The sequence below is a fragment of the Mobula hypostoma genome, chromosome 6 (genome assembly GCF_963921235.1).
Source record: "Mobula hypostoma chromosome 6, sMobHyp1.1, whole genome shotgun sequence".
Lineage (NCBI taxonomy): Eukaryota > Metazoa > Chordata > Chondrichthyes > Myliobatiformes > Myliobatidae > Mobula > Mobula hypostoma.
In genome coordinates, this window is record NC_086102.1 from 65,495,998 (window position 1) to 65,516,018 (window position 20,021).

Consider the following 20,021-nt stretch of genomic DNA (forward strand, 5'->3'; position numbering starts at 1 on the left):
GCACACGGACAAGAGGCAAAACTATGAATAACCAAGTCATTCATTTTCCAGGAACATGCACAAAAGTTAGCACACGTGGAGTTAGAAGGCTGGAAAACTCACTGGCATCTGTGGGACCATGCCTAGAAACTAATGAAGGTGAACAGGAAAATGCTCACAATGAAGTATATACAGTGGATTCCAGTTAATAAGGACATTGGGGCAGCCTCTTACAGGGACAAGTCTTAAAGAACAAAAACTACTTGAGAAAATTGGAACTACAAAGAATTTGAAGGTATCAACTATCATCTTGAATGTTACAATGAAAATGAAGATTTGGAGGATGCAATTGTCAGAAGCATTGTATGAAGGCAGTCCATTATCTGCATTATCTACAGTCCATTATCAGTTGTCTGTGCTGAGTTTGTTCATTTACAGTCAAAGGAACATGGCAGCATTCACTAAATGAATTCCTCCATAGATAATTATTGGAAACTAATACACAATTTTATAGTACTGCAGAAGTAGTATTCTAATTTGTCATTTATTTCAGTTAAATACACAATTAGTTACTAATTTTGTCTTTTTTATGCCTTTTTAATGTTTTCCATGAAACTTAGGCTAATTGAGGCAGCTGCTTAATTGGGCCACAATTTTACATGTCTCCATGAACTGGAATTGACTGTACATGCATTTTTGGAGCAGCATACATTTTTTTTGTGCTATAGACACCTTATTGAAAATTAAAACTGTTTCATTGCTGCGAATATTAGTATTCACATTTACAATTGAAAATACTGACAACATCGAAAAACTATGTGCCAAGTAATTACTTAATCTAATCAATACATGAAGAGGATAATAGGATTTTTATTCCTCGTAGTTAAAATAGGCATGAATCTAAACTGGAAAAAAAGCCAGCAATCCTTCCCACTGACAAATGAATTAAAGTATTATGGGACATAATATCTACAGAAAATTGACCTATTCACTGTTACTGAGGCAGCATCAGTTTGAGAAGGTCTGCTTCCCACCATCTCTTGGCTTGCCCTCCCACCACCCCCACACCCCCAACAGAACCACCTTCTGGATTTCCACGGACAAGCAACTAATCCGATTTCACCTCCAAGAAGAGATCGATGTCCTTCCAAGCTCAGACAACAGATTTTACACCATATGATGTGTGAAGATAAGCAGTTCTATGAACATTGCCTTTATTTCAGAAATAGGTCTGCACATCAGAGGAAACCCTCCTGAACATGAGAGAGAAAATTTCCTATTTGGCATCGGTTATAGAAATAAAATCTATAAATGTTGAAATGAAATGAGAAATCATTTTGTGTATTCCATCAAAATTATTTGTTTGTGTTTTTACAACAGTTCATATTATTTATTAATAGACAATACAAGCTGGGTTAAAACATTGAGAGATAAAATAAATGAAATGCGTGTGAAACTAGTCCAGCAATGATTGTGGGGTTGACTGACTGACAGGTGCTTGTAAGGAAGCTTAGTCTTTAGAGCTACCTGAAATCCTATTACAAGTCAGTATATTGGATTTATTTAAATGAGGGATTGATAACATCTGGATAAAGAAATGGAATCATCTTTGGATGCTGAGGCATGACTGATACTGCGTCAAAGCAATCATCACAATGCAAGAAGACAAGGATTGCTTTTATTACTTTTCAAAAAAAAAGGAAAATGAAAACATACTGTTGTAGAAATTCTTTATCAAGACTGAGTGGAACATACATCTCATTAAAATGAAGAATACCCAGTTCATGTTACTAGTACAGACTTGGCTGACAAAGTACTCAAGCAGCATTCTACTCTAAAGATAAATTAATACATAAGAAAGCGAACACACTGATTGAATCTGATATCAGCATTTAGTTGCCCTCTGGAAGTTCAATGGTGTGCTTGAAGAACTTGCTAATCAGAAATAACTCAGATTTGAACCCTGGTCTATGCTGAGTTAGAAAATGCACACATCATTTCACTTGGACATACAAGGCTAAGATTGGGATTCTACATTAGCCAACTCAGAGGAAAATAAATCAGCTATCTGTGATGTTACAGTATACAAGGATCCCAGCAGGCCCACTGCCTCTGTGCAAGAACAAAACAGCTCAACCCACGTCCTAGTATTCTGCTCATAGGCTTGCAATTTCTTTCATTCCAGATACTTAACCCACACCCTTTGGAATGCTACAATTAAATCTGCCTTCACTACATCCCCTGGCAGAGCCCTAACAGACCTTAACCACTCACTGTGCAAAATATATTTTCTTTGTGTCACTTTTGATTATTTTACCAATCACCTTCATAATTAATTGCGCCTTCTTGACTCCTCTGTCAAAGGAAGCACTTCCCCTCTATCTGCTCTATCTTTATTGTTCCTGATTTTTAAATACCTCTTAGTGATCCCATTGCACAACATCCCTTATTTCAGTAACAATCCCAGCTCTTCCTGTCTAGTCATAAAGCCAGATGACCCTCATGCCTGGAATCACATTAGTAAATGCCTTCTGTAGCCTCTCTAAAGCCTTCATATCTTTCCTATGCACACAGTTGTGTTCAGGTGCTGAAGTTGAGAACTTCGTTCGTCTGAGTGAATATGGCAGATAGCCTGCACTGGTTGAACAATGTTGACACCAGGGCCAAAAGTGCCCATCACCAACACAGGAGGCGAAAGAAATTTGGCATGTCCCTGTGACACTTATCAATTTTTAATGAAACACCATCGAAAGCATCCTTTCTGGATGCATCATAGCAACTATGGCAACTGCTCTGCCCACAACTGCAACGAACTGAAGAAAGTTATGGGCACATCTCAGCAGGCTAACCTTCCCTCCATGTACTCTGTCTATACTTCTTGCTGCCTCAGTAAAGAAACCAAAATAATCAACGATCTCTCTCACTCTGGACACTTTCCATTCTCCCATTGTGAGGAAGACACATAAGCCTGGATGCACATACTACCAGGCTCAAGGACTGCTTCAACCATACTGTTATAAGACAAGTGGAAGTTTCTTTAGAACAAAAAGATGGACTCTTGACCTTTTTATGGTCTTGCACCTTACTGTCTACCTGCATTGCACTTTCTTTGTAGCTGTTTGACTTTATTCTGCACTCTGTCATTGTTTTACCTTGTACTATCTCAATGCACTGTGTAATGAACTGATCTGTCTGAACAGTATGCAAGGCAAGCTTTTCGCTGCACCTCACTATATGATATGATAATAAACCAATTCTTCTTCCACATACATCAACTGTAGCCTTTTAAAAAGTTCATCATTCCATTTTTGCTCTTGGACTCCCTTTTTTGAAAAAATAAAGTTCGGGATCACTTCTGCTCTTTCAACATTTTCTCAACCCGCATACCTCCTTTAACAAAACACACAAACATACCTTCGATCTCTTTATTCTACCAATGCTTTTAAAATTCTGACCAAAGCATCACGTCTCAGCATTAAAAGTCATCTGTCCATTTTTAGCACCCAAGTGTTTCTTTTTGAAATCTTTTAATATTCTCTTCACAGTTCATTACTTCTTCAAGTTATGCTTCATCTCTCAGTTTGAAAAGCATGCCTTATGCATTCAATCCAAGTCAGGAATAAACATTATGAAAAGCAGCAGCCTGTATTCTCTACTGAACATTTCATCATCACCTACCACCACTCCCGCCAAGGCCTAAAGAGCATCCGTGCACTGCAACCCCATGTTCCTTCTACTAAGTCAATTTTCTATCCATTCTGCTATCTTCACTTTTAATCCCTGGTTTTCCGTCTTGAAGCCAAGCCCATTCCATGGCATCATGCCAAACATGCTTCATAAATGCACTTATAACTAATGAAAAATGCTTCCCTGAAAATGTCCCCTGTTAACTTTTCAAAAACCTTGAACAAGTTAGACATAAGTTGACCTAACTAATCCATTTCAGCTCCTTCTAATCAATCTGAACTACACTTTCTGCTAATTCTACGCTTGATTGTTATTTCTAATTTGCTTTTGGTGTGCTTCTCCATATATACAAAAATTCTGCAGATGCTGGAAATCCAAAGCAACACATGCAAAATAATAGAGGAGCTTATCAGGTCAGTCAGCATCGAAAGAAGGCAATGAATAGTCGACGCTTTGAGCCAAGGGTCTCAGTCTGGAATGTCAGCTGTTCATTCCATTCCATAGATGCTGCCTGACCTGCTGAGTTCCTCCAGCATTTTGTGTGTGTGGTGCTTCTCCACACACCTGTCTTGAACAAGAGTGTAATATTTATAATTTTCCTGTCTTAAAGCATTAGCTTTGAATCTGTGGTAATAGAGTTATAGAGCACAGAATCCCTTTCCTTCTGTAACTTGCTGTATTTACCTTCAGCCTTTCAGAACAAAATTTATTTTTGCTCTTCATTTGGTCCCACCTCTCCTTTTACAGCCCCTTTCCTGTTTATATCTTGATGGAATATTTTTGGTTTCCCTTTCATGCTTAATAATGATCTTTTCTTTTGCTCTCTTCTTGTCTCTCTTAATTCCTTGTCCCTTATACTTATTCCTGCCCAGTGATCAGTGCTGAAAGAATGAATGGGCTTTGGATGCACATTCGATCAGAAATCTATGAAGTACAAGAGGAGGAAAAATTTGCATTTATAAAGGATTTTGAATGGAGCAAAAGGTATTAAGATACTACTGAAAAGCTTCTCAAAGAAAATCTGCCATCAAGCTACACTGGGGCAAAGGACCCAAAAAGAAGTTTGGTTTGATGGAGCATCTTAAAGCAATGAAGTATTTAAGGACATGAATTCAAGCTGAAAGAATGGCCAGTGGTGTACTCTGGGCAAACTGGGACAGGGCAGCAGAACACTGGATGACGTAATGTTCAGATTATTTAGAGACAAAGGTAGAATCATGTCAGCAGTTGGCCATCAATGTACATATTGAAACTGGCGCAATGTTTTCAAATTATGTTGCTAAGGTGTTGGTGAGATACCCTCCTAGGATACACTGGAACTCATCATACATTTGGGAGAATGGGGGTTAAGAAGTCATCTGGAGTACCTTCCTTTTTGGGTTTAAAAGAAAGCAACCACTTTAACGAAATCCTGTCTAGTTGCAAAGTGATGGGCCAGATTGGTGTAGTCGACTACGTTAAAAAGTTACAGACAGTTCAAACAAAAAAAAATTATAGTTTATCTCTGACAATTATTAAATGCTATTTCAATATTCCATTTGGAACAGATGGCTAACAAAAGGGATTCAAACAAAGGGTTTCAAGCATCACTGCTGGAGAGAGCAGGAACTATCACACCCTCAAAGAAAGCCAGGTTATTGGACGAATAGATTGGAAAAAGAGGCCCTGGTTCCAATAGCTAAGAACGTGATGGGTATTAGTGAGAATTATCAGGTGGAGAAATGAGGTAAGGTGTTGGATAAAACAGGCTGAAAGATGGGGAGATATGACAGCAGAACCACTGGCAATGCCTTGAACTGTTGGAGGCAGCATCGGAACTGTTGAACAGCAGTTTATTGGGAAACAGAAAGTAAGAGATGTTTTCACATACAGGGTGAGTTAGCAGAAGGGTTTCTGGATAGGCTTCTCCCATTGAGACAGGGAAATGTGAAGGAACCATGTTGACAAGAGATGTGGAACATTTAATCAAGAGGAAGAAAGAAGTATACTTAAGATTTAGAAAGCAAGATTCAGACAGGGCTCTGGAGAGTTACAAGCTAGCTAGGAAGGAACTTAAGAACGAACTGAGGAGAACTAGAAAGTGATATGAGAAGACCTTGGCAACTAGTGTTAAGGAAAATCCCAAGGCATTCTACATGTATGTGAAGAACAGGAGCATGATAGAGTGAGTGCAGGATTGATCAGGAATAAAAGAGGAAACATGTGCCTGGAGTTGGAGTATTCATCAGTAAGAGGCACCTTAACAATATTGAGGTCATTGTGGAACAGGCTAAATGCTGAAACATGTCAAGGTTAAGAAAGATGATGTGCTGGAATTTTTGAAAATAGTTAAGTCCCTTGGGCCAGATGTGATGTATCACAGGTTACTACAGGAAGCAAGGAAAGAGGTTGCTGTGCCTCTGGCAATGATCTTTGCATCCACACTGGTCATAGGTGTAGTGCCAGGGGATTGGAGGTTGGCGAATACAATTCCTTTGTTCATGAAAGGTAACAGAGATAACTCTGGGAATTATAGACCAGATTCTTAGAGACAGGATTTATGAGTATTTGGAAAATAATATTCCGATTTGGGATAGTCAACCTGGATTTGTGAGGGTCAGGTTGTGTCTCATGAGCCTAATTGAATTCTTCGAAGAAGTGACCAAAACATATTGATAAAGGCAGAGCAGTGGATGTGTACATGGATTTTAGTAAGAAATTTGACAAGGTTTCCCATTCATAAAGTCAGAAGGCATGGGATACAGGGAAACCTAGCTGCATAGATTCAGAGCTGGGCTGAGAAGTGGCAAATGGAGTTCAATCCAGAAAAGTTACTCACTTTGGAAAGGCAAATTTGGAAGACAGAACGCAGAGATAATAGTCGGACTCTTGATAGTGTAGTGGAGCAGAGGGATCTTGGGGTTCATGACCATAGATCCCTCAAAGTTACAGTACAAGTTGATAGGGTGGTTAAGAAGACATATGATGTGTTGACCTTTGTTAGTTAGAGGATTAAGCTTGAGAGCTGCAAGATGATGTTGCAGTTCTATAACCATACTTAAGAGTATTGTGATTAGTCTGGTCACCATACCATTGGAAGGATGTGGAAGCTTCCAAGAGGGTGCCAAGCAGATTTACCAGAATGCTGCCTGGATTAGAAAGCATGTCTTATTAGGATAGATTAAGCAAGCTAGGGTTTCTCTCTTTGGAGAGGAGGAGGATGAAAGGTGATTGGATAGAGGAGTACAAGATGATTAGATGTATAAATAGAATGGACAGACAGATACTTTCTTCAAATGAGGAAATGGCTAATACAAGGGGGCATAACTTTAAGGTGCTTGGGGGAAAGTACAAGGGAGATGTCAGAGGTAGTTTTTTCTCCCCCACAAGGTGCCACACTTCAGGCGGCTTAGCAGGATAAAAGCCCATGGTATTAAAGGAAAGATACTAGCATGGATTGAGCTTTGGCTGATTGGCAGGAGGCAAAGAGTGGGAATAAGGGGAGCCTTTTCTGATTGCCTGCCGGTGACTAGTGGTGTTCCGCAGGTGTCGGTGTTGGGACTACTTCTTTTTTCGTATGGGTCAATGATTTGGATGACGGAATTGTTGGCTTTGTGGCCAAGTTTGCAGATGACATGAAGCTATATGGAGGGGTAGGTAGGCTAAGGAAACAGGGAGGCTGCAGAAGGACTTAGAGGGATTAGGAGAATGGGCAAAGAACTGGCAGATGGAATACAGTATTGGGAAGTGTATGGTCATGCACTTTGGCAGAAGGATAAAAACATAGCCTATTTTCTAAACGGGGAGAAAACTCGAAAATCTGAGGTGCAAATGGACTTGGGAGTCCTCGTGCAGGATTCATCATCATGGAAGACAATCGTTTTGCTTGTTGGTCAATGCACATTTCAGAAGAAGTGTGATGATGAGAGGTGATCCAATGCCACTCAGAATTCGGTGCAGAATTCACTACACAGAATAAGCATTGGGTGAAATGAAGATAGAAAGTGTTCTAAGTCCATGTTAGGATCTGGCAGTCAGTCCAAAGTCCCAGAGGCTTGGTGTGCAAACAGGCATTAATTAACACTTTCATGCAAGGCAAAGAAGTGGGAAGAAAAAAAAGAACCCAGGAGTTTCAGGTGTATAATTCTCCCAGCATCTTTCAAACAGTTTAGTTTCTGACACCAGTCAGAATTAATTTACATCAGAACAGTTGTTAACATTTATACACAGAGGCGGGCACAGGAAATGATTATGAATGCAACTCACGGGAAACAATCTCTTTTTCATCTTTATTTTCATGAAGCAAAGCCTACGACACTCAAAATACACCAAGGTCTTCACAACACAGCATAGCCATTGGTCAAATGCAAAGCTATTCTCTGATAAACATGCAGAATGGCCAGCAGATTGCTCACTACATGCCATTCCTTTGCTTCTCAAGAAGTGACTCAGAACAAAAACAACATGAATAAAATCATTATTCAATATTCCCACAACTACCATGGCTTTATTCAAGGATCAGTCATTGTGATGTTTGACAGAGAAATGTACTGCTGTGTTTCAGGTGTTCTACAATAAGGAGCACTGTGGCTATTTTGCTATGGATATTTTTTGACATGACAATGGAGACAGTATTTAATGCATACAAGGAAGTGACAGTACTATTATTATTGAACGCTACTGAGGCTTACCAGCTTCACTCAAGCTTCAGACGGGAACTCTGTCCTCTTGACATGCTAATGCTGTACTTTCACAAGGAATTAACGTTTGCTATTTGAGACATGACATTCAAAATAAAAGGAAAATCTATGCACCACTGCATAAGTATTCCCACCAGTATGTAAGAATTATCTTGTTTCTTCCGACAATTCACCTTCTCCAGGAATGTTGGCTTCAATTACATAGGCAGATTTGGAAAACATGGGTTCCAATTCCAGCACAAGGTCAATCCAGCTGTTGCTCAAGTGGCAGAAATTTTAATTCCACCATGCTATCAGAAGTAAAAGTTCATTTTACGGGAGAAGGCAGAAAGATAGACATGGACCACTGGTGAGATTCAGTACATGTTCCCAGCTCCATGTTATGGACTACTGAAGTGCAATCCTTGAGCCTATCAGGGGTGGGACCGACAGAATGCTGAGAAGAGATTTATGCGAAGAAGGAACACAGTGTGGTTTGTTACACAGTAGTGTATTATTCTCCAGAGAACAACAGAACTGTTGAATGATTTCCAGTGGAAAGAGAGCTGCAGAGAGAGTCCTAAATCCAGCAGTTCAGCGTGTTTGCAGCGTACATTAGCCTTCCTCAGTGACAGGGAAATCCATCACTGGTTTTCCTAAGGCTTTTCTACCTCATATTAAAAGAAGCAGCCCACTAAAAATTTACTTTGTCTGTTAAAATCTGACTCTTATACAGTAACAGCATCGAATTTTCCTTGAAGTCACTACACATGCTGCACTGGAACCTGCAAACAGACTCATTGGGGAATATCAGATGTCAACATATCACAATATTCTCCAAAGAGCAAGAGCCACAATAATGACAATTGCCGCTTTCCACAATTACAATCACCATTATAAATCAGCTAGAAGTGATTAATTATGATCCCTTTTCCCCAACCCTTTCCCACTTCGTGTTCTTCGCCCTCTTGCTTACTGAACCTGACTATTCGCTTGGCTACAGTTCTGCAAGCAGCTTCTTTATGCCCTTTTACATGTGTGCCCAGAGAGTGAGCATCAGGTGGCCAGTAATGCTTGGTATCACATTTCATTGCACATTACATTTACCACATAGCTATCAAGGGGAAATGGGATATCCAAAGTTATAACACTACAAATTTCTAATAATCCTAATGCATCATTTTGAACAGAAGCACTAAACTCTCAGGTCAACAAGGGACTGACTCAAAGACAAATCTTAATGTTTCCAAAGAAGCATAGGTGCAAAGACTTACCTGATGTTCAGTGATTTTTTCCTGAGTTCAGTCCAACGAAAGTTCATGTCATCAAGATCTTTCCGAAGCAAAACCCCTTCCTCAGCACCCTCCAGACCCTTAAGTATTTTCTGTCCATTCTCATCCAAATTGTGATATGTATCTGTGTGAGCGTCAATTTCTGACTGAAGATCCTGCAACAAGAGGAAAAGAAATACCTTTTGAATCTACAATTCAGGACAATTAGTGAGCTGTGCCTATTTTCAGTTCTTATAACAAGAAAATTGACAAGAAAATAAAGGAAAAATACAACTCTGATTCAACTAACCTTCACGTGATAAGTTTTTCTTTGCAAGGTTTTGAGGCTAAACTTTGGAAGGATACAGAGTTTTTGAGGCATCTGCATGATGTCCGTGATACTTTATTTGGAAAGCACAGATCCCTCTGTGCTTTCTGGCTCAAAAACGTCACAGATAGGCATCTAGCCTCAATTTTTAATACTGCATAACCAACCCAAAGAATACAAAACCATCATTGAGACTCCACAATGTAGGAGGGCTTCCAGAAACACACCAGCTGAATAGAACACTTATTAAATTAGCAATGTCTTTTATCAAATCAACAAGCTTCACAGTTCTCAATTCTTTTTAAATTTTAAAGGGCTCAAACATTTCTCCAAGTTGTAACATTACTTCTGGCAGCAACAACTAAACAACCCTCCTACAGAATTAGACCAACTGCACAACATTTACTGTGCCTTTTGTTTTCCCGTATGTGGACAATTGTTTCTATTTCATCCACGTTATCCTTCCAATATTCATCATCTGAAAAGGCAATAACATACTGGACTACTGTATTAATACTAATCAGAGTAAATTTATAATCCAAAAGCCAGAACTATTGGCATTGGGCATAGTTGGATAAATAAATAAAGTAACTACACAACTTAATTTTTAAAAATACATTAAATAAATAAATTACACAATAAAAAGGGAACTATTTGGTAAGTGTGGGGAATATAGGTTATGTTGGAAGTACTGAGCAGGTCCATCTGCATTTTTGATGATCTCTTGAATGACAAATCCTCAGATAATGAAGTACTCACTTTATGGCATAGCAAAAATGGACAATACCAAAGCTCTCACTGATAGTAATGATGGAGGAGGAGTGTGAGTGTGTGTGTGTGTGTGTGTGTGTGTGTGTGTGTCAGAGTGTGTGTGTGTGTGTGTTTCAGTCCCAAAGCATTGACCTTATGTAGTGACAGTGACAGAGTCTGAAGTGGTGTGCAAGTGACCAGAGACAATTATTCCATGTTGCTACACATTTAGGAAAGTTCTAAAAAAAAATCAGCTTGTTCTGAGCTGTCAGGAAGGGCTTCCAAAGGATTTGTATTGCTAGGAATCAAGGGCTGAATGGATAGATCGAGGAACATTCTGAATGTCATATTTACAAAGCGCTCATCAGAACCTGCTTCCTCAAATTGATTCATGATGCCTGGGGAAGGCTATGAGTTATCAACTATCCCTCGAATTGGGCTGCTGGCCCAGACTGTGTCAGCAGACAGTAAAAAAAAACATCAAATGCATGCCAGAGACCCTGGAACTGGGCAAATTTGGGGAGATTAGGCAGGTTTCCTATCCTGATGTTCATCAATGAACCAAGCAGCAACTGAAAATTTTAAAAAGTCCACAGATATTGTAAATCTGAAATTAAAAAAAAGAAAACGCAGGATACATCTCACAGATCAGAGAGCACCTATGGAATAGAGTTTCAGAAGGATTTAGAATTCCAGCTGCCAGGGGATGAATTTATGACACCTGATCTGCTGAGCATTTCCAATATTTTCTGATTTATTTCCCACAAACCTTGTATGCTTTGTTAACATCAATCTGTTCGGTACCAACACTAATATAAGATTCCTTTAAAATTCCAGATTCATTCAATACTTCCCAGTTGCTATGATGTGATTAACTCATTTTTGGACCACTTATCTAGATCATTGGATTACTGGCTCAGTACCATATCAGTTAAAATCATTATTTCCATTCTGTTAATGTTGAAAGTGGGCAGCATTGTCCAGGTCTATGCTTAGTAATTGTGACTTACAAGAGCAGCAAGCAGTTGTTGCTATGCTCCCAGGAAGTGACAATAAACTTGCCACTTTTAAGAGCTTAATACAAGGCATCTAAAGACATGAAACGGCTGGAAATGTTTCTAGTGGAACAGTGCCTACCTTGGGGCAAGAGACACCATTGATCTTACGGAGGTACAACAGAAGCATCAGCTCCAGCCTCTGCTTAGGCACCTGACAAGAATTTATGTTTGGAATCCAACTGACACAGAAGCTGGTGGCACAAAACTAACTTTCACAAGATTTCCTCTTGTACACTGCTGTTTAAAGCCATTTTGTTCCCATTTAACTGTGACCTGATTTCTGTGCCTGTCTTCAGCTCTGGGGAGCTTGATGCTGGCAGGGGAAATGCAGGTGATGTTTGATGAAGGACTTCGTAAAGTAAGAACTTTTCAGAGATTTGCACTGGAAATACTTCTGCAACTAATTCCCATTCCATACAACACTTGAAATGTATAGTTGGAATCTGATGATGCCTAATCTAAATGTCAACAGCCTAGTCTCAATTTATATCTAGTTTTGATTCAAAACACAATCATCTATTGACATTCTTCATCAATTCATACATTAACAGTTTTGCATGGACTAGATGGGCCAAATGGCCTGTTTCTGTGCTGTAGTGCTCTATGACTCTGTGACCATTTTAATAATTTGTTCTAATAGACCAGGGGACAATAAACTCTGCTTCTATGTATGATACCTAATTGATTGATAACCTCAGAAGCCGCAGTGTAACAGAGAAATTATTGCAAATATATCAGCCTGGAAATGATTGTCACACTAATGCTATTTTAACAGAAATGAAACACACATCAAATTCCAGTTATGTTGAAGAAGTTAGCCCTTCCGCTGAGGTGCCAGAGAGCAACAAGATCCATATGGAAATGGTCAGTGCTTATACAATAACAGCACTCACAAGAGTTTTCCACTAATGCAACTTTTCTCTTTCATCCAAGGTGACCAATGGGCTTGTGAATTCACAGGCCTGGAACAAAATAGGGTCAATTTTGCACGGATAGATAATTGTTTCTGAATTTCCAGATACATTGAAACTTATTTCTTTTATTCATTCATGTAATCTGGACATGAATTGTGTTGTAAATATTTATTACCAGTTCCTAGTTGAATGGTATAACTTGGGCAAGTACATGAGGGCTGAATTGTTCTTTACTGGTACATTTTTTAAAGAGGAAATTTACTTAATGTCACAGCACAAAAATGTTTTTTGCTGATACAGCATGACCAAGATAAAACAATTTCTATATTTTCTTACAACACAGAAAGAGACTATTTTCTCAAAACATCCACCTTTCTTCACAGATTTCCATTATAACTCATTATCTCTCACTTATCTATTAGTGGGGGTGACAAAGACCAGAGGGCATAGCCTCTGAACAGAGAGACGTCCATTTAGACCAGTGAGAGGAGCAATTTCTTAGCCAGAGGGGCATGAATTTGTGGAATTCATTGCCACAGATAGCTGTGAAGGCCAAGTCATTGTGTATATTTCAATGGAGGTTAATAGGTTCTTGATTAGTCAGGGCATCAAAGGTTATGAAAAGAAGGGAGTAGTATGAGGTAGGGAGGAATAATATATCAGCCATAATAGAATGGTGGAGCAGACTCAATGGGCTGAGTGGCCTAATTCTGTTCCTATGTCTTATGAACTTCCCTGCCACCCACCTGTACAAGGGGGTAATTTACAATCACTAGTAAACCTTCTGGCACAGAGGTAATAATTCTTGTTTCCTGTGCAGTTGAAAAGCTAATGGGTCTGGATCACATGTTGATTGTGCACTTTGCATGATGTCTCACATGCACAGTTAGACAATATACACAATGGATAGCTGATCCATAACTACTAATTGTTCATCCATGGCCCAAGCTGTAAATTATCCCCTTCCAGTCTCTACAGACTAAACAACGGAATATTTCTGGAAAAGAAAAGGCACAGATTTAACAATAATACAACTAAGAAATAGCAATTATTGTCACACTTTGCTCTTATCCATTGTTTAGTTTCCTTGGACTGGCGGATATGAATGTAAAAAATAGAAGTAGAAGGTGGCTATCCGGCTGTGTGCACACTTTCCACAATTCATTCAGCTTGTGATTGATTTTTATCTCAGTGGTACGAGCTTGCATTAACCCTATGTATCCTGATTCCTTGAATAGCTCAACATGGGGAAAGGAAGCGAGTTAACTACGGCAGTTTTGGAGAGCTGAAAACAGGAGATACCTGCAGAAACACAGATGTGAAGAGTAGAGTTGGGATGAGGTTACTCAAAAGCAATTCGCATGGTTGAAGAGGAGATATTAAATGGCAATGGTGGGCAAGATTAAGAAAACTCCCAGAGCATTTCAATAGTAAATTAAGGGCAAGAGAATAACCCGGGGAAAGGGCAAGTCCCACTTGGGTTAAATTTATAATCTGTGCATGGAACCGGAAGATATCTTTGATGTAACACACACAAAATGCTGAAAGAACTCAGCATTCAAGGCAACATCTATGGAAAAGAGCACAGGCGAAATTTTGGGTCGAGACCCTTCAGTGAGACTCATTGAAGGTCTTGGCCTGAAACGTCAACTGTACTCTTTTCCATGGATGCTGCCTGGCCTGCTGAGTTCCTCCAGCATTTGCGTGTGTCCCTTGGATTTCCAGCATCTGCAGATTTTCACTTGTTTGTGATTAGATGTCTTAGATGAATGGCTTTTATCTGTATTCATACGGAGAAGGGCATCATAGTTGGAGAATTCAGGGAGAATGCTAGTGGCATTCTAGAACACATTACAATCAAACAGGAGCAGTTATTAGATATTCCTACAGGCTTGGAGAGAAAAATATCAACTTCCAACTGCAGTATGAAACACGATTGTTCACAGCTATTGTTTATTGTGTTGTATTCACAACAAAAGATATTTCTGTTTTCCTTCGATCTTGTATTGTTCACTAATAATCAGTTGAACATTCTCAACTTGGAGTTAAAAATTCAGGTGTTACGACAGGACCTAAGCGCGTGATTTTGTTTACTCAGTGGTTCCGCACTGAGGGATTGCTACAGTTTGTGTTTTGAATATAGTATTGAGACCCCTCTATCGGTAAAAGAGAGATGAGTTTCCTTCTTAGTGTCGCCAACTTTATTGGGCATTACTGTACAAAAATCTTTCAATAGTCCTTTTATTTTGCTGCTGGCTGAACTTTCAGAAACATAGCAACAGAAAACAGAAATAGTAGATTTGAACCCAGTTTGACTGCTGTTTGGAGTGGTGTGGCCATTTATCCCAGCAGGTGTCTCCACTACTAGCTATTTCTGCAAGACAGAACCGTCCAAATCATTTCAGGATCTGGTTTAATGTCACCTGCATATGTTGTGCAATTTGTTAACTTTACAGCAGCAGACAATGCAATATGTGATAAATATAGGACAAAAAGCTATGAATTACAGTAAATATATATATTAGTTAAATTAATTAAGTAGTGCAAAAACATAAATAAAAAGTGGTGAGGTAGTGTTCATGGGTTCAAAGTCCTTTTAGAAATTGGATGGTGGAGGGAAAGAAGCTATTCCTGAATCATTGAGTGTGTGCCTTCAGGCTTCTGTACCTCCTTCCTGCTGGTAACAGTGGAAGGAGGGTATGTCCTGGGTGGTGCGGTCTTTAATGATGGACACCGCCTTTTTGGGACACTACTCCTTGAAAATGTCTTGGAATCTACGGAGGCTAGTATCCATGAAGGAAATGACTAATTTTACAACTCTGCAGCTCACTTTAATGCTGTGCAGCTGCCCTCCCCTCCCTCCCATACCAGATGGTTATGCAGCTAGTTAGAATGCTCTCCACAGTACTTCTGTAGAAATTTGTGAGTGTTTCAGGTGACATACCAAATCTCCTCAAACTCCTAATGAAATATAGCTGCTGTCTTGCCTTTTTTACAGCTGCATCGATATGTTGGGACCAGGTTAGGTTCTCAGAGATCTTGACACCCAGGAACTTGAAATTGCTCACTCTCTCCATGTCCGATCCCGCTTTGAGGATTAGCGTGTGTTCTCTCATCTTACCCTTCCTGAAGTCCACAATCAGCTCTTTGGTCTTACTGATGTTGAGTGCCAGGTTGTTGCTACAACACAGATGACCTTAGTGATACAGTACAAATTGTTTGTGATGAATCACCAAAGCAAAGAGTATAGATTTTGCTACCAAACACCTCTGCAACAAAGCTTCCAAATCAATTATTAAGCCAAACTGATCTGTTAAGAAATGTTATTAACTGCTTAATTAGTCACAAGCCCTGTTGCATCAACTGGGCATTAGATCCCAATTATTATTTTGCTGCCGAGTTTAGATGCCCCCGCCACCCCCCAATACACATTAGTATCCAATGACCATGGTTTATTTTGCTTGTTTTTGTAGTTAAGGAGGAAGCAGGTTAAAGAATAATATATTTTGTTAGTTCCAGTATAGTAACCACTACTCAGATAGCTTTACTGTAGTATATGACAACACTATTAGCTCAAGCACAATTATATCAATCTGGCATAAAACTACACACAATACAATTAAAAATCTGAATTTAGAGGACAATCCCAAATCAAGGAGGAAATGTAGGCATTTTATTCGGATTGTAACTACTGCAGTAATAATACTGTTCAATACTTGAAAGCTAACTTTTTCTTGTTTGCTAACTCCAATTTGGTTTTGTAAAAAGACCATATAAAATTATTTAGAAGCTGCTGAATTTAAAAAGTAGAGCAAGATAAAAATCATGGAGTATTTATTTAATAAATGGTGCGAGTTAATCTGAAGTTTGTGTTCTACCAAAAGCCGAGTTCTGCCTGGGGAAGATGCATGGGAACGACTTAAGCTTCCACTGTGGCAAAAATGGTCTCTCAGATAAGGCCAACTAAAAAAAGTTCTCAGTCTATTGAACAAATAAAATGTAAAACTGTGCAACAGTACAGTGCAACCATTGTAAATTATTATTTCCACTCAGCTCCCCGTGGTTAACAGTCAATCCCAGATCACCAAAATGTTAAAAGGAGTACACTGATTTAAGAGAAATGGCCCTAAAATTATAGTGTGTCAAAATGGGTGTACTAAATAATTCTTGCCCAAGTTCTTCCAATAGTTTCACCCAAGGCTCAAGTTTCTGTGCTACAGAATCCTTCTGCTCTGGGATTGGCACACATAATTAGGGCTTAAAAAGATCTAATATCAGAGTGATAACATGAAGGATTTTGCCTGTAATTTCGTATCTTAAGCCCTCCTGGGTTTTGTGTACATGGAGAATAAGAGAAAAAGGAAGCAAGTTCTCACATCAATGGACTGAGTGTATTGTGTGGCAGCCATCTTTACAGAGGACCATGAAGGCTACCTCATGCAGTAGCCTTCTATTGTCCTTTGCCATTCCGTTAATTGAACATGAAGAATTAAAACCCTGAACATTTCCACAGCAAGCCTGTTTCAGGGTGAAACTTGTTTCATTTATCAGGAATAACATCAAGCTACTGATGTTTATTTTTCAAACTGGGATTACAAAGGAAAGTTAAAAAATTCTGCAGAATTTCTGCATTAATTTGTTATTTCTACCTCCACTGATTTAGAAATAAACGTTTAGAAAATGTCTGAATGGGTGTGCGACATGGTTGTTGCTAAACTATTTCACCAAGGCTTCAGATGCTTCTGTACCAGTATTGCAATGTCTTGGCAATGAAAGTATGGTGTCTAGGATCAATACTGAGTTTAGGAGTGTGGGGTGTGGTGCTGGAACAGTTTCGAGAAGGGTATCACATATCAAGTGGGAGGTTTGTGTTCAGTCTCTAACTATCTCAGAGATTAGGGTTGGGAGAGACAAGAAAATGGATTGGAGTTGAAATGGTAAGGAAGGAAAGAGTGATGATCAGATCGTGGCAAGGAGTATCCCAGCCTGGCAGTGAGTTACAAACATCCGGCAATATTGGGAACTTCAGTCAATGATTGCTCCCAGTACACAATAGTCCAATTTTCGCTGGCAATGCTCTAGAAGGTACATTGCCTGGATATTCACATAATCTGATGTGTGTCTCATCCAGAAATCATTGAGAGCAGGAAAGTAGAATTCAAACTGAGAAGGGCCTGCTTGAATTTCTAGAATTATGTATGATGATCTAGAAATAGCCGTCATCACATTTCACTCCGGGAAATGTACACTTTTAATCACATTGTAGGGAAATAAACAGCTCTACACAATTTCATTTCTCAGCCAATCCTACAATGACTCCATATCTGTTCAAATGGTGAGCAAAGCTTGTTGGAAGAAAAAGAATGAACAAACAGATTTTGTGATGGGGTGTAAATAGGTTCGATGCAGGAGGAGGCTTAACTGCAGTAATAATCCTGTGTAGATTAGCTGAGCTCACCAGCCTTCTTCACTGCTGTATAAACTGTACAATTTAAGACCAGCATCTATACGACTGACATTTAACCAATGATGACTTCATTTGCTGATACCATTTACTTGACTACAGAGACAAAGAATTGATCCTCTGATGGCGGCACAAGATCTCCGATGCACTGGCCCCTATAACAACACCTGAAATACTGTATATCCACCACAGTAGCTTGCTGCATTCACTTTAAAATATCTAGTTATCTACACTATATTCCCTTTTCTTCCCATGACCTCCAATTTTCTCTTTCAATTTCATGCCAATTTACCATCTGTTCTTTCTGAATCCAGGAAAAAGAACTAGATTTCTGACATTCCTCTCCAGATTCTGCTCCTGAAATTATGCAGAGGTTTCCAAGTCTGGCCCACTATTGACCAGAGTGGGAGATATCCCACTATAACCCAGCACCATTGCCACTGCTCCCCCACAAGATGCATATGATTTTCTTGACTATTCTCCTTGCTGCTGTCAAGATTACTTCTATAATCAGGGATCATTCACTGAAGCACCTGAACAGCAGGCATATCTAAACAGTACTCCTAATAAAGTACCATGAAAAATTTCTACTGTGCTATTGTTAAATTCAACAGGATTTTAACCCTCTTGATATTTCTAGAAATTTCTCTTTGTACTTCTCTCACTTACGAGGGCTGTGTCACGTGTTATCGCTCATTGCATAGCTCCAAGTTCTCAGGAATGCTGAAAAGTCAAGTTTGTCACCAACATTTTTACAGCTCCTTTCAGACTTTATGGCGCATTTCAACTGGACAAACAAATCCTGTTTGTTACCCAGACTAATATGACAACCCCCAACACCTCCATCACACCTGCTGCTCCTCTCCTCCCAATTATCCTTTCCCCACTTCTTTCAGGTGAGGGCTGTTAAAATCAAGATCAAATAGTATCAAACACGTAGAATAAGCACTTGCTTTTCCAGCAAGGCACTGACAGTTTAGATTTATGGGGACAGAATTAGCTTGGTGAATCAACATTCTAACTCTGTACACTAAAAGTATTGATTCCACTGCGATTTGATTTATAATCAAGCCATAAGTCTAAGGTACAATTTATTCTGCAAATAGACTTTCCTATTACAATGCTCAGATGGTGTTAAGAGAGGTCTCAAAGGACAAAATAAATGAAAACACCTGCTCTTCAGCACTGGCTAGATAATGTCATAACATACCACTTGAAGGAACATTGATTAAAGGGAGACAGCAGTACATGATCTGTTCTGCTCTAATGCAAAATTCTCAACAGATGCATTTTTTGCCAAGATGAATGCAGAAATGGACATTGAGAATCACTTGTGAAGTAGCAATGTTCAAGCTTATTTCTATCCCGAGTAACTAGAAATAGTAAAAGGCAACACTCAACAATTGAAAATCAATCACCCACCCTCCTGCTTTCCATTTTTATGATGTATTTGCTCACCAGGCAAATACATCATAAGGAAATCACAAGGCTCAATAAGGAGGGAAAAAAAATTTACTGCACCACTTGTTAAAATTAATATTATTCAGTATTTAAATCAGTTTGACAGTGCATGACATCAGTGCATACAGTCTAGGCCGAGCTCTAAGGAAACAGTATTTTTCGTTGCCGGACCAAAGTTCCGTAAGCATGCTGGCAAAAATTATTTACAACTAGAGGTCTGGACAAACAAATGTTAAAAATGTTCTAAGTAAAATTTATTATCAGAGTACATAGACATTATCACATACAATGCTGAGATTCTTTTTCCTACGGGCATACTTTGCAAACCTATAGAACAATAACTGTAAACAGGATCAATGAACAACAAACTGTGCAAATGCAAAGATAAATAACGAGCATGAAATAACAAGAAATGAAAGAGCATGAAGTAACAAAGTAAAGAATCCTTAAA

The 20,021-nt window shown here is 39.1% G+C and overlaps 1 protein-coding gene across 9 annotated transcripts in view; it reads right to left on the reverse strand.

Annotated features, from left to right (window-relative positions):
- dmd (dystrophin) overlaps positions 1-20,021 on the reverse strand; it is a 1,998,855-nt gene that overhangs the window by 242,346 nt on the left and 1,736,488 nt on the right. For all 9 annotated transcript variants that reach the window (XM_063050913.1, XM_063050911.1, XM_063050907.1 and 6 more), the window contains one exon: positions 9,599-9,771. In XM_063050913.1, coding sequence (XP_062906983.1) covers positions 9,599-9,771 — 173 coding nt within the window. The remainder of the gene's footprint in view (positions 1-9,598; positions 9,772-20,021) is intronic.